Source organism: Diplodia corticola (genome assembly GCF_001883845.1).
Source record: "Diplodia corticola strain CBS 112549 chromosome Unknown scaffold14, whole genome shotgun sequence".
Lineage (NCBI taxonomy): Eukaryota > Fungi > Ascomycota > Dothideomycetes > Botryosphaeriales > Botryosphaeriaceae > Diplodia > Diplodia corticola.
This window is the reverse complement of record NW_017971493.1, coordinates 225,882-239,857: the sequence shown is the minus strand read 5'-3', so window position 1 is coordinate 239,857 and position 13,976 is coordinate 225,882. Positions and strand designations below refer to the sequence as shown.

At 58.8% G+C, this 13,976-nt stretch overlaps 7 protein-coding genes across 7 annotated transcripts; 5 read left to right on the top strand and 2 right to left on the bottom strand.

Annotated features, from left to right (window-relative positions):
* Nucleotides 1-91: 91 nt before the first annotated feature.
* On the top strand, nt 92-1,918 carry BKCO1_1400082 (uncharacterized protein; the record flags this gene model as incomplete). Its single annotated transcript, XM_020271162.1, has 1 exon — nt 92-1,918. One exon carries the CDS (start codon nt 92-94, stop codon nt 1,916-1,918), a length of 1,827 nt encoding a protein of 608 aa, XP_020132278.1.
* Nucleotides 1,919-2,412: 494 nt separating this feature from the next.
* Nucleotides 2,413-2,910, bottom strand: BKCO1_1400081 (small secreted protein; the record flags this gene model as incomplete). The annotated part of the gene is made up of 2 exons (XM_020271161.1): nt 2,413-2,530; nt 2,594-2,910. The coding sequence occupies 2 exons, from the start codon at nt 2,908-2,910 to the stop codon at nt 2,413-2,415; spliced, it is 435 nt and encodes a 144-aa protein (XP_020132281.1).
* Nucleotides 2,911-4,201: 1,291 nt separating this feature from the next.
* Nucleotides 4,202-4,652, top strand: BKCO1_1400080 (uncharacterized protein; the record flags this gene model as incomplete). Its single annotated transcript, XM_020271160.1, has 2 exons — nt 4,202-4,526; nt 4,588-4,652. 2 exons carry the CDS (start codon nt 4,202-4,204, stop codon nt 4,650-4,652), a joined length of 390 nt encoding a protein of 129 aa, XP_020132280.1.
* A 239-nt stretch (nt 4,653-4,891) lies between these two features.
* BKCO1_1400079 (c6 transcription factor) lies at nt 4,892-7,141 on the top strand (the record flags this gene model as incomplete). The annotated part of the gene is made up of 3 exons (XM_020271158.1): nt 4,892-5,689; nt 5,917-6,361; nt 6,444-7,141. The coding sequence occupies 3 exons, from the start codon at nt 4,892-4,894 to the stop codon at nt 7,139-7,141; spliced, it is 1,941 nt and encodes a 646-aa protein (XP_020132188.1).
* An 87-nt stretch (nt 7,142-7,228) lies between these two features.
* BKCO1_1400078 (c6 zinc finger domain-containing protein) lies at nt 7,229-9,429 on the bottom strand (the record flags this gene model as incomplete). The annotated part of the gene is made up of 2 exons (XM_020271157.1): nt 7,229-8,458; nt 8,533-9,429. 2 exons carry the CDS (start codon nt 9,427-9,429, stop codon nt 7,229-7,231), a joined length of 2,127 nt encoding a protein of 708 aa, XP_020132189.1.
* A 745-nt stretch (nt 9,430-10,174) lies between these two features.
* BKCO1_1400077 (cellulose-binding protein) lies at nt 10,175-11,743 on the top strand (the record flags this gene model as incomplete). Its single annotated transcript, XM_020271156.1, has 1 exon — nt 10,175-11,743. The coding sequence occupies one exon, from the start codon at nt 10,175-10,177 to the stop codon at nt 11,741-11,743; it is 1,569 nt and encodes a 522-aa protein (XP_020132190.1).
* Nucleotides 11,744-12,340: 597 nt separating this feature from the next.
* BKCO1_1400076 (nad h-dependent d-xylose reductase xyl1) lies at nt 12,341-13,417 on the top strand (the record flags this gene model as incomplete). The annotated part of the gene is made up of 3 exons (XM_020271155.1): nt 12,341-12,445; nt 12,502-12,780; nt 12,833-13,417. The coding sequence occupies 3 exons, from the start codon at nt 12,341-12,343 to the stop codon at nt 13,415-13,417; spliced, it is 969 nt and encodes a 322-aa protein (XP_020132191.1).
* Between the last annotated feature and the right edge of the window lie 559 nt (nt 13,418-13,976).

Genomic DNA, 13,976 nt, shown 5'->3' with positions numbered 1-13,976 from the left:
GCTGCCGCCCTGTGTATAGGGGCCGCGAGACTTCGTATCCGTCCCATCCCTCCGAATGTCGCTCTAGTCGTCGATCGTACCCCGCTCCACAATGGCCCGCATCTTTATTCCTCCCCGCTACAAGGTGGTGCTCGCCATCGTTGTCTTCTTCTTGATCAGCCTGATGCTCTTCGGCTCCCCGACCAACATCGATCACGTACCCACCTATCAAGAGGTCTCCGAGAAGATCAAGAATCCCAACCTGCCACATCTCCCGAACTCGTACAATCCGTTTGCTCCGGTAGCGCACGAGCCACCCGTCCAGGCCAATAGTTCCAGCGGCGAGACAACATGGTTCAGTGACTGGAAGTGGCAGAATCCCTTTTCGTCATCCATTACCCTGGACGAGAACAGGGCCGTTCTGCCGCCTCTGAGGCCTCGCCAGCCCATCTATACGTTTTACGATGGGGATGTGAAGCAGAACCCAGCCATTCGGGAGGCTGAAGAGCAGCTGCTTTTGCAGTGGCGCCGTGCTTGGTGGGCCAAAGGTTTCAAGCCCGTGGTTCTGGGACGCGGCGAGGCCATGAACAACCCTCTGTACAAGACCCTGCAGCTTGCCAACCTCAAGGAGTCGCCTGAGCTGGAGAAGCTCGAGCTTGAAGTTGCCCGTTGGTTGGCATGGGGAAACATGGGTTCGGGCATCATGACCAATTGGCTCACCCTCCCTATGGCTCCTTACGACGATCCCTTCCTTGTTATGCTTCGCCGTGGAGAGTACCCCAAACTCACACGTTACGAGTCTCTGCGGAACGGTCTGTTTGTCGGCGAGAAGGATGCGATCAATGCCGCAGCCCAAGCCGCTCTGAACGATCCTGTGAAGTTGAAGAAGGCTTCGGACATCGTCGATGCGATTCCCCAGGAGATGTGGACCGTAGAGAAGCAGGGTGATGCCATCGCGCTCTACGACCGTGTAACCATCAAGGAGAAATACAAAGATGTCGCCCAGAAACTCGAAGGCAAGGCAAACGCCGAGGGTCTCAAGGCTTTGGCGCAGTTGATGAATTCGCACCTCCACAACACATGGCAGAGCACCTTTGAAGATGGCGTCGTCGTCGTCAAGCCCGTTCCAGCGCACATGACCGCCTTGACCGAAGAAGCCATTGACATCGCGCGCAACCTGACGCAGTGTTCCGAATCACCCATGCCAGCCTCCCATCCGCCCAACCGCAACTACAAGCCCTGCATCGCCTCGACGCCCATGAAGGTCAAGATCCTGCCCACCTACCGCAACACCAGCAAGCTCTTCAACATCGGCACCGTCCCGCATCCCTACACCTTCCTCTCGCTCAACCACCAGCGCGACTCCCTCGACGCGCGCTTCCTCCGCCGCGAAGTCAAAGAACGCAACCTCTGGCTCACGTCAGCCACCAAGGAGCTCCTCGGCTCGGGCAAGAGCGCCTCGATGCGCATCACGCACTTCAAGGAGGCCGTCGCCGCGGAGCGCAACGCGCAGCGCTCGCTCTGGCTCACGGCCGAGCGCGAGTCCCAAAAGGACCTCAACTGGATCTTCGGCTTCAACCTGCCCAACTCGCCCCCGGACGACGGCAAGTCGGAGACGCCCGTGCCCGGCCCCGAGCGCCGGCCCCCGCCGCCCAAGCCCGACGGGCCCGTCCCCACCGAGCAGGAGCTCGGCCGCGAGCGCGAGCTCCTCCGCAAGGCCCGCGACGCCATCAAGAGCAAGGTCAAGGAGATGGTCCGCGTCAAGGAGGCGGTCGAGGCGTGGAACATTGCCGACGCCGAGGCGTGGCGGTTCGCGAGGGCCTTCTCGGCGCGCAGGCGCATGGAGCGGTTGGTGTGGGAGGAGGAGGAGAGCGACTTTGCTGGCGCGGAGAGGAGGAAGGGAAGCAGTTGGGGAAGGTGGTTCGATAAGGATAACTGAGTGCAGCGTCGTAGCTCTGTTGCATTGGTCGATGGTGGCTGTCTGTATATGGTGAGGAGAGAGGAAGATTCACATGCAACGTGGTACGGAGGTAAAATTGGATTCGTTCCATGTTTTTTTTTTTTGGAGGATTCGTCCGGGCAGGGGTATTGGAACGCAAGGGCGGAGTCAGTGTGTACTTTTACGTGCGTGTTCACTACGGCACAGGCGTTTTGTTTCGTACCTTTGCCTCAGTGATGAAATAAGAGTGGGATAGAGGGGAGAGACACCCTTTACTAAAATGATTTATGTCATTGAACTTGGCATTTGTTTTCTAAACTCTTGGTTTCCGTGCAAGCCGCCGTAATCGCTATTTCGTTTTCCAGATGCCCCTCTTTGTTTTTTTTACCCATGCAAAAAATGTATCATACAACTGAAAAGAACTCAAAATGCTCCTACAGTCCACGGAATGCTCGGCATCCAGGGGATAACTAGCAGTTGATGCGAATCTTGCTCTATTTGCAAGAGGTGCTGCCAACGACGAACTCGCCGGTGGAGTTCTGGCAGCCGCACTCAGTGGTGTTGGGCTCCCTGACGCAGCCGGTGCCGACACCAGAGGACGAACCGTTATCGCTACAAAAAAAACCAGTCAGCAATCTAGATCTCTCAAACAATCTTCGAGGCATCCAAACTCACTTCCAGAAGAAGGTCCAGCCGTCGACGTTGGTGGTGAGCTGGCCGGAGGTGGGGGCGGTGCAGGTATAGGCCTTGCAGGTGCCGTAGGAGATGCCGTTGGAGTTGGTCTTGGTGCGGGTCCAGACGGCGAAGGTCTGCTTGCCGCTGACGCGCGTGTTGTGCGAGCACTCGGCCGCCTGGATGTTGGTCGACTGCTTGGTCGGCGAGCACGCCGGGCTCTTGGGCACCTTGCCCTTGGTGTTGGTCGTGCACGGGTCGAGCGTCGCCGAGACGGTGGCGGCGGTCGCGAGCACGGCGAAGAAGGTGGTGAAGCGCATGATGATCGTTTGTTTGGAAATGTCTTAGACCGGCAAGACGTTGGAGCTGAAACGAAGGACTTTTGGTGAGAAACGAGGGACTGGGGTTGGTTGCGGCTGGGCTGGGTGGAGCTGGAGAACCCCAAGTCTGTTTGGCCGATGGGTGTTTATATAGGACTTTGGAGTTGAACGCTAGAGCTCTAGAGCTGTTCTACACCTCGGAAGAACTCGAGCATGGGGTGATTGGCGACCAGGTTTGGGAATATTTTAAGCTCGGCCAAGGCCTCGAGCGCTATGGCGATCCGTGAGTGGTGAAGCTCGGCACCATCATCCTCCTCAAGCCGCCCTACAGATATGTAAACCCGCCAGGCCGCCCATAGAAATGACTGATGGGCATAAGGCTGGATGTGTGCAGGTTAGAGAGGAACAGAGCGGCCTTGGATCACCGTCACCTACGTACGCGTGTAACAAGGCGACGCCGTTGGCTGTGCGGCGGCGGCACTCCCGTTATTAACTCTAAATTGGCCTAACCGCAAGGAGTTTTCTATGGCAGAAATGCGGGCGAGAAGGAGATGGGGAGCCCAAATGGAACAGGTGGAGATGGTGTGGAGTCCGAGAGGTTTCATGTATAGCAGGGCTGCCGTGGTGTTACAAGGTAGGCCCGCGCGCGAGGCGTTCCCCTATTTCATTTCGAAGCTGTGGCGTGTAAGAGCTTCATTGTACGCGAGACTGGCGCTTCATCCAGATACGAGCGATCCGCAGTATCCCGACGATATGCTATTCAAGCTTTGTGTTGTATAAGATAGGCTACGTATCTAAAGAAACCAGCAAGAGAAGGCGATCCCCGGCTCCAGGCCCGCCAAGCCTTCGATTTGCTTGTAGGGTATAAAGGTCGCCATTCCAGGGTGGGGAAGCGGCTGCTGCGTGGCGACCACGGAAAGACCACGGGTAGCAATGTCGCAGCTTGACTCGGACGTTTTTGGAACTTATTTTGCTAGTGTCGCGTGGCGCAACAATCTGTGGCTATGTGCAGACCTTGTATTCGTGGTTGGTCGGAAGAAAAGCCGCAAGCGTCTGCCATGTTCAGTGTTGACATTTGAGAGAGCATGGCTTCAAGAACATTGGCTGTAGAGTGAACACGACAGTCGCATTCTCGAAACAGTACATGTCACCACCGCAGGGGACCTCCACAAAAGCGAGCCCAGGACGGTAGTGATCGGAGAAGCCTGAAAAAGAGGAAAAGGGCTCCGCAGCCCCGAGCTGAGAACAAGGAGCAGACCAAGGACGGAACGAGCAAAAAACAGAAGAGAAAATGGCCCGGAACAGCGTCGTGTTTGGCGGATTCGGCAACAAGGCTGGCAACGGAGCCGGCGATAGGAGCGAGGCAGCCAACACCGACAACGGCGAAATAGTGCTGCAACGGCGCCGGCGCAGCTCGATCAAGGTGCAGGGCATCATGTCGAGCTTCCGCAGGCTGTGCGACGGCGTGCAGCGCCAGACGGCGACGGTGCGCAGTCGCAGCGGCAGCAACGGATCCACCAGGTCGGACTTTTCGAAGAAGAGCAGCAGGTCGACGGAGAACCTCGTGGCCACTGCAGATGAAGACAGCTGGGACGCGAAGAGCAAGCATTCGGTGAGTGACGGCCCCCACACCCAGGCGCAGTCGATAAAACAGACAGCTAATACTAGCCTCAACAGGAAGTTTCCAGAAACTCGACATCGTCAACTCGTGGGGCATGGTGATCGGCCATGGGAAGGGCTAGCAGACTGTAGCACCGACGGGATCGGGCGAGTCAGAGGAGGCAGCCCGAGGGGAGCTGGAAGGAGCGGCCACGACAAAAAGTCGGCACAGCCGAGGATCGATTCGTCAGGCAGTGGCGGGGATTTCCCCCAGACCTCCCCAATCGAGACATACCTCATTACCCCAACTCACGCGTCCAATTCTCGTTTCGTGATCACGAGGGCTGCCGCGCACCCTATGTCGAACTGACCTAGCCCTGTCATGACTGAGCAGCTCGAATCTCAGCGCCGCCGGCCATCGCCCCCCGCGAACACCGGCAAGCGGAGAAGACTAGACGACGATGCAACCAGCAAAACCCACCGCGAAGCCGCAGGAAGAAATGATCACCACCAATCCCAATCACCACCGGCCGCGTTCGGAGGCGGCGGCGGCGGCGATGGCAACAACAACATCAGTAGGCACCTGTTCTCACCGTCGTCGCACCTCCACCAGCGCACAGCCTCCCCATCGGCCTACAGCCGCCACAGCAGCGCCGCCTTCACGCAGGCCCCCAGCTCTACTACCATGGTCTCCGAATCGGCAGCATTAACAGTAGCAGACTACTCCGCTTCATCTGTGTCTGGCTTCTCCCCGGAACTACTAATGGATCCCCTGCTCGCTTCATCGCCTGGCAGTGGCTGTTGCACAGGCTGTGGCGGGGCCCACCATGCGCGATGCTGCCAGGGCGGTTGCGGCGCCACCGCCGGCGGGCTATTGCCCCCGAGAAGCCCGGATGACTACAACTGCAACCCCATGTTCCTGGCCTCGCAGGAAGAGCTGCGCAGCCTCCTCTTCAACACCGCGCAGTCGACTCACCCCACGCGAGCGCCGAGCCCTGCGGCAACGGCGGATTGCGGTAGGTACGTGGACGAATTTATCGAAGGAGGAGGGGGAGAGAGGGGGGGAGCGGTAGGAGGATCGTCGTCCTCCCTCTCGGGCCGGACTCAGATGAAGCAGATTTTAGGCACGCGCAAAAGAGTCGAGTACCTCAAGAACTACCTTGCCAAAGTGGCGCCTTGGGTGAGTTTTCCTCTATTGAGCTTTTGTTCGTCCTCGTACCACTTCTCTGCCTGCAATATATGCATCAAGGCCGCCCAACATCCTGCCCCAGGTTCATTACAAATCTCGAAGGAGGCACGCATATGCACGAACATACTTCGACCAATGACACTTAAATCCCCCTTCATCTACATGATCCTCTATACTAGAAATGACAGTGGTGTTCACTTACTCATTTCACCAATTAGCTCGACATGTTCGACACATCTCGGCACTTTGGCATCACCGTGCCCGCTCTCGCGCAAGCCCAACCGCCCCTCCTCTACGCCATCCTCGCTCTTTCAGCCCGTCAGATGGAGCGTCTCAGCAGTGGGTCTGGACGCCGTGGCGGCGGCGGCGGCGGCGGCGGCGGCGGCAGAAGTGGCGGCGGCAAGCACTACCCAACCACCTCCTCATTCGAGTCCCTGGAACTCTACCAAGAAGCCATCCGGCTGCTTACCCCCAAGCTCCCCGAGCGCTCCCCGCATATTCTGACCTGCTGTGTCATCCTCTGCTGCCTCGAGATGATGTCGGCTAGCCCGCAGGACTGGCGCCGACACCTTGAGGGCTGCGCGACGCTGTTCGATTCATTCGACGTCAACGGCTTCAGCGGAGGCTTGATGCAGGCCGTGTTTTGGTGCTACACGCGCATGGGTCAGTCCTTCCCCCTCTCTAACTCAGAGGATGATGTTTCATCCAGGCCTTCAAAGATTTATATTAACAGATTGGTGCCTAGATCTCTGCGGCGCGCTGATATCCGATGGCACGGAAAGCACGCTCCTCGCTCTCCGCAAATGGGTTCCCGCAAGCGTGTCCTCCGAGAACGGTATCCACGACCTCTTCGCGTCCCACCGCAGCCCGGACATGCACGCCAACTACGCCGTGTATCTCTGCTCCAAGGCGTGCGAGCTTCTGTCCGACCGGACCAAGTACGCCGAGCTGGGCGTCGACAACGGCTGCACCGGCCCGGCCTACGCGCTGCGCTGGAAGCGGCTCTGGCACGAGCTGTCCCTGTGGCTCGACGAACGGCCGGCCGAGCTGCTGCCCGCCAAGACGATCCGGCAGAAGAGCGACAAGCCGTTCCCGGAGATCCTGTTCATCCACTGGGCAGCCATCAGCTCGAACCAGCTGTACCACACGGCGTGCATCTTGCTCCTCAACTCCATGCCCAAGAGCTTGAAGCTAGACCCGCTGCCAGTGCACAACCCGCTCTGGCACGCCCGGCGCGTGTGCGGGATATCGCTGTCGAACCCGCACGAGGGGTGCCTGAACAACGCGTGCCAGCCGCTGTGGATAGCCGGGCGCATGCTCGGTCATCATTCCGAGCACGCCGCCGTCATCGAGCTGATCCGCAACATCGAGGCTCAAACCGGATGGGGCATGTACTGGAGAATCCGAGATCTGGAAGAAGCTTGGGGTTATCGGACCCGCTAAAAAGTCTTCCTTTTCTCAAAGGGTTCGTTTCGGATGAACAGAAGAGGCTTGTTTTTTTTTTCTTTTCTTTCCCGCGGTGCGTCTTCATCACGAGTGTTCGGCCAGGCGCCAGAACTCCTGCAGCGTCCGCACGTCGCCGTCGATCTTCCAGCCCGTCGTCGCCTGGGCGAGCTTCAGCGTCGCCAGCACGGCGGCCTGCTGGTCGCGATGCGTCATCTTGCGCGCGGCGCGCAGGACGCAGGCGATCATGCAGAGGTCCCAGTTCTCGAAGCCGGCGTCGTGGTTGCCGACGGCGATGGCGCACGTGCGCTGCGCGTGCCAGTGCAGCGACGCCGTCGGCGAGTGCTGCCCGGGGATTTTGAGAGTCTTGGGCTTGCAGTCCAGGAGGATCATGGCGGCGGTGTGGTACACCAGGTTCGCGAGCGTGGCTGCCGCCGTGCTGAAGATGATGGTTGGGAATGCGTTGTTGTTTGCTTCCATCATCGACCTCTCACCTGTCGATGGTGATGATGATGATATTGATGACGACGATGACAGTTCGAGAAGTGGCTTGACGAATCGACGGCGGTTCGCGTACCATGCCGACAGCTCCGTCCACTTGTTCTGCCACTGCCCCAAATGGTTCTGATGGCGTCCCGCCCGACCGCCGCCGCCAGGCCGCTCGTCTCCGGCTTCCCTTTGGCGGTGGTCTTGCAGGACGCGGACGGCCTCGCCGCACAGAAGCAGCGCGCGCAGCGCGTACCGGTCCACGCAAGCGGGGTCGGCGCTCTCGTCGGGCTGCTCGACGTCGCCAAAAAAGACGGCAGACATGGCGCCGCCGCCGCCGCCGCCACCCGACGGCGGCCTGTCGAGCGCGACGAGCGCGTCCAGATCCGTAGTCATGTGCGACTCGTTGGCCAAAGCGGCCGCCAGATCGAACCGGAATACGCACCAGAACAGCGACGCCGCCAGCCCGGGCGTGAGCGCGTACGTGTACAGCGGCGTCAGCGAGTTGACCGTCTGGCCCAGCGTCGACGTCCAGCTACTAAAGGGGGCGGAGATCAGGTCGACGATGAGCCGGATCATCCGGGCCTCCAGCACGTCCGACGAGCCGGTGTCGTCGCTGCTGCTTTCTGGAGCGCGGTACACGTCTTTGGTGCCCCATTTGGAGATGTTGTAGTAGCGCTCGCTCTCGAATTGGGCCATGTCCGGCACGCCGCACGCGAGCTCCCTGTGGCGGGCGGACAGCGCGTATATTGCGTAGGTGGTGGGTGGGGACTCGGCGCCGATGGTGGGGAGGTAGAGACCGAGATGGTGGCTTAGATCGAGCATGTCGAGCTGCGAGCCCGGTGTCAGAGAGGAAGAACGTTTTCGTTACAGGAAATATGAAAAGACTTTTGAGGGATTGTTACCCATGGTGCTACGTGATAGCGGTAATATCGCAGTAGTTCCAGCCCGCGCTCCTCGGTGATTTCATCCGCGGAAGAAGAAGCCGTTGTTGGTGGGAGTTGAGCTGACGTGGTGTTGCTCGTCATAGCAGCAGCACTGTTCGATGCCGCCGGCGCCGGTGTAGGGGCCGCCGCAAGATCTGCTGCTGCTGCTGCTGCTGCATCTTGCTGATTGTTGGAATGGTCTTCGTGTCCGTGGTGTCTGGATACCACCACCACCCGATTGTCGTGCTGGTGGTGGTTCAAGGAAGAAGAGCCATCGTGTTGGAAAACGAAGGGCGATTGGACCGACGTGGCCAACGAAACGAGACTCTCTACGGCACCGTGCTCCGCACTGCCCGCCTCCAGGTGCTGCTGCTGCTGCTGCTGCTGCTCGGTGGAGGATGTGGTGGGGCGGAGCGCGTGGTCGTACGGAGAGTGATCTGGGAATATGCGGAACTGGAAGTGGTCCGGGTCCGGGTAGACCGGGCTCGTGAATTCGGTGGTGTATCGTTGTTGTTGATGATGCTGCTGATGGCTGACTGCTTCTTCGCTGGAATTGTCCGGCGTGTGTAATATCCCTCGCGACAATAATGGACCGCTGTGCGTGGACAGTTGGCTATCTGACCGGGTGTGTGACGACGCGGCTGGAGTGTGGTGCAAGCCCGCAATGCCGCCATCAGATTGACGCGAATCTGTGCCCTCTTCAGAGTCGCCGACAAACTGATACGGGTCAAAGATCTGTCGTGGATGCCGGGTGTGAGGGCTGAAGTGCTGAAGCTTACCCTGATCTGCGTGTATCTTGCCGTCGATGTCGTCTCGACTTGTGGCCCCGTGCGCGTGGCGGTTGAGGGGAACCGCAGCTGCAGGCCGTACTGGCATTCGAAACTGCGTTCGGCGCAGTTTGAGCAGACAGGCTTGCGCTCGTCGCCTGTCGGGGAAGAAGCGACGAAGCTGTTAGCTCATCATGTAGACATAACAGCCAGCAACCACAGGGCGGCAGGGAGACATAGATAAGATCGGCAGGGAGGGGAGCAGGACGAACATTTCCGTCTCCTGATGCGGCATCGCTGGCAGCCGGTGCGGACGCGCCGTCGAATCGGCCGATCTTCCGTAGCGTTGGCCTGGGGTCCTGTCGGCATTGTGCATCATGTAAGGGTCTGGCAGCTGTGTGTCAGTGACGTGCGGATAAGCACCGCGGGAGAGTATTGCAGCCAAAAGCTGCCGTTTTCGTGTGGACGTGCGAGAGGGCTGCGGAAGGGAAGCGGTACGGAGAACGGCACAACAGCTAGATGCGCATCGTTTTTGGCATCAGGCACGCAGGCTCCGCGCAACAGAAACCCGACGCTGCAGGCTTGTGTGTCACGGCCGGCTGGGGAAATGGGGAAGAGCGCGAAGCATGAGCTCGCAAATCGCCCAAAGCGGGAAGCCGAAGCGCAGCCCGCGTGGCGCCGGGCCTGTGCATTCATTCCCCACGTCATCCGCAGTCCTTGACTTTTCACCCCGCGAGTCAGCAACCGCTTCACCCAGGGATGAAGCCCAGCACCGTTTACCCGACTTCCGATGCGGCATCTGGCTGACGGCATTTGCGACATTGGCATTCGGACCACCACCATTACCCCCTACTATGAAATCCACGTCTCAATGGCTTACCGTGCTGCCGATCCTTTCTGCAAGCTTGAGCACGCTCGCAGCCCATGAGACTCAGCGATGCAGGCCTTGGGAAGTCGACAGGAAGCCTCGAGTTTTCATCCTATCCGACATCTGTAACGAGCCTGACGACGCTCAGTCCATGGTCCGACTCCTTACGCACGCTGACCAGTATGACATCCGAGGACTAGTGGCCACCACAAGCTACTGGCTGAACGATACCACCGTCCCCGACGAGATCGTGAAGATTGTGAAAAGCTACGGATCGGTCCTGGACAATCTGCAAGTTCACGGCCATGGACAATACCCAACCGAAGAGCATCTGCTCTCCGTCATCAAGAGCGGGCCAAAGAGTTACGGCTTGGCAGCTGTAGACGCTATCGATGCCGGCGAGCAGATATCCGATGGTGCACAGTTACTCATTGATGCCGTGGACGCTTCCTCGGAGCCGCTTTATGTTCAAGCATGGGGAGGAGCCAACACCATCGCCGAAGCTTTGCGATATGTCCAATCGAAGAGACAACACGCTGAGCTGGTTCAATTCTGTGAAAAGATGCGCGTCTACGCCATTTCCGACCAGGATAACGCCGGTGCCTGGGTCCGCCACGAGTTCCCTCAGATACGGTACATCGCTTCTGTCCATTCGTGGAATGCCTATGGCTTGGCCGCGTGGTCTGGTATGTCTGGCGAGGGTTTCTACGGCTTCGATGACGGCGGACCGAACAGTGACCTAACGAGCGACGAGTGGATAAAGACCAATATTCAGCTAGGTGCATTGGGAAAATCCTACCCAGATATCGTCTTCATCATGGAGGGCGATTCGCCCGCCATGCTTTTTACCATGCAGAACGGCCTCAACGCCCCGGAACATCCTGAATGGGGTGGTTGGGGCGGTCGATATGCGCCTTCTTCCCATGGAGGCAGGCATTTTGCAGACACAGCTGACCACGTCCGTGGGAAGAGTGGAAAAACGTACATGAGCAACCATGCAACGATCTGGCGGTGGAGACAGGCGTATCAGAACGAGTTTGCGGCGCGCATGCAATGGACGCTGTATGATGAAAGGGACGCGCGGACGAGCCACCCGCCAGTCGTCGTGGTCAACGGGTCCTGTGGAAGCCAGCCGGTCGAGCTGGAGGTCGACGCAGGGTCTTCGGTTGTGCTGGACGCGACAGAGTCGTACGATGCAGACTCCGGGAAAAACACGGCTCTAACTTTTTCGTGGTGGATGTATCGCGAGATCACGGCGACGCAGTGGCAGGTCCGGTGGGAGGTGCCTGAGCTCGCGACACGTCGCGATCCAGCTGTTCCCGGCGGAAGCAAGGTTGTTGTTGAGATTCCATCGGCCGATGAGAGCTGCAGAGCACCGAGGGCGCTGCACATGGCGGACGAGGTGAAGGCTGAGTGCCAGGTCTACCATGTCATTTTGGAGGTCTCCGGGCCGGGGGCTCCACCGATGACACGGTACCGACGCGTGATTTTAAAGGTGCGACTGCCGGAGCAAGAAGCGCAGAGCTGTGGCTCCCCAAGGCACGAAGAGCTCTGAAGTACGGCACCGAAGAGCAACTTTTTGGTAATGATACAACGTCGACCGAGTTCTGGCGCCGTAGCAAAGAAGTTCAGTCCTGTCGAGACACATGACGGCTTGTGCATTCATCCGCCGGGCTGAAGTCTGGAGAACTGCCGACTGGCGGCTCACTCTCACTTGACGCTCCAATTTTTCTCCGCAGCGGAGGGTGGAATCTGGTTCGGCGGTGGAGTTACCGGACCAGGAAAGCGCTGGCACCGGCTGCTTTTCTCGGCGGCAAAATTAGCAGCCCCTCCTGGTCCGTGCCAGTCATGACGCACTAGCCCTCAGGATAAATGCGCCTGCCCCACCATCCCACTCGCGTCAGGCGCGGCGGGGAAGGCGCGAGTGGGTAGCCTTGCCATTTTGCCTGAATGCGCCGTGGCGGGGCTATTCGAGAAGGCTCTGTTGGCGGGAGCTATGCTGGGCACGCTATGCGCAATGGTGGGTTGACGCTGCGGCGTGACAGCTGACGGCTCTTTCTTAACAACAAAATTTCCTCCGCGCTCGTCCAACAGCTTCGCAACTTCATCATCTCTCTCCAATTCACACAACACCGCACTCAATTCAACCAAAATGGGTCAGGAAACCATCACTTTGGCCTCTGGCAAGCAGATGCCGCTGGTCGGCTTCGGCCTGTGGAAGGTCCCCAAGGAGACTTGCGCCGACACCGTCTACAACGTACGCTGCCCCGCCACATGGCATTGGAGGCGCATCTGCTCACGCGCTTTGAACAGGCCATCAAGACCGGCTACAGGCTGTTCGACGGCGCGTACGACTACCAGAATGAGAAGGAGGCCGGCGAGGGCATCAAGAGGGCCATCGCCGACGGCCTGGTCAAGCGCGAGGACATCTTCGTCACCACCAAGCTCTGGAACAACTACCACCGCAAGGATATTGCCATCGACATGATGCGCAAGCAGAACGAGGTCTGGGACCTGGGCTACATCGACCTCTTCCTCATTCACTTCCCCGTCCCGCTCAAGTACATCGAGCCCGAGAAGCGTCAATACCCCGTAAGTAGGACTGCGTCGCATAGTCCTCGAAGCGCCTCGCTGACAAAAGTAGGGCTGGTGGATGGATGAGGCCGGCACCATTGAGCTCGACAGGGTCCCCGTCCGCGATACGTGGGAGGCTCTCGAGCAGATTGTCGACGAGGGCATTGCCAAGAGCATCGGCGTCAGCAACTTCTCCGCACAGCTCATCATGGATCTCTTGACCTACAACCGCCACCCTCTCTCGTCGCTGCAGATCGAGCACCACCCCTACTTGGTCCAGCCCGAGCTCATCAAGGTCGCTCAGGAGAGCAAGATCGCCGTGACCGCCTACTCCAGCTTCGGTCCCCAGAGCTTCTTGGAGCTGAAGATGCAGCGCGCTGAGGATGCTCCCCTCCTCTTCGACCACGACGTCATCAAGAGCATCGCCTCCAAGCACAAGGTTACCCCCGCCCAGGTTCTGCTCCGCTGGTCCACGCAGCGTGGCGTTGCCATCATCCCCAAGTCGAACAGCAAGGACCGCCTCAAGCAGAACCTCGAGGTCAACGGCTTCGACCTGACCAAGGAGGAGATTGAGAGCATTTCAGGCATCAACAAGGGCCTGAGATTCAACGACCCTGGCTACTACCTCGACAAGCCGCTCAGGATCTTCGCTTAGGAGATGTGCGAACGAAAAAGAAAGTAGAATTCACGATATAATGATAGACGGAAGGTCATAGCAGCAATTATGCACTTTTCTCAACTTGACCTTTCCTGATCGTTTTGCCTGTTCGCAATGAGCAATGTGACTGTATATATGCTTGGCTGTAGACATGTCTTGCTACCCACCGCGCGGTGATCAGCCGCCCTTCCACCCAAGCCATAGGTCCCTTGTCAGCAGCCAATGGCATGCGTTATCTGTCTACCGGGACCCAGCCTGAAACTTCCACAGATATTGCGTGCATTCACTATCAGTAGCGTGAATGGTAGCCAATGACAGAGATATCCCGGATCCTAGTCCAGGCCGGCGAACGCATATTGCTTGTGAGGGGCTCGTAGGGCACCTCGCTCCAGAGAAATAATCGATCAATCGACCGCCGTGTTGATGGTGCTTAGGTCTGCACGCTCCAATCTGTCTCCCTTCCGGGTCTAACCGGCTACAAGCGGACGCCAACCCGAAGCGGCAAGAGGGCAGCCGGAAAATCGACCAGCCGCGCGCTCTTTCCGCCAGTTTCCGG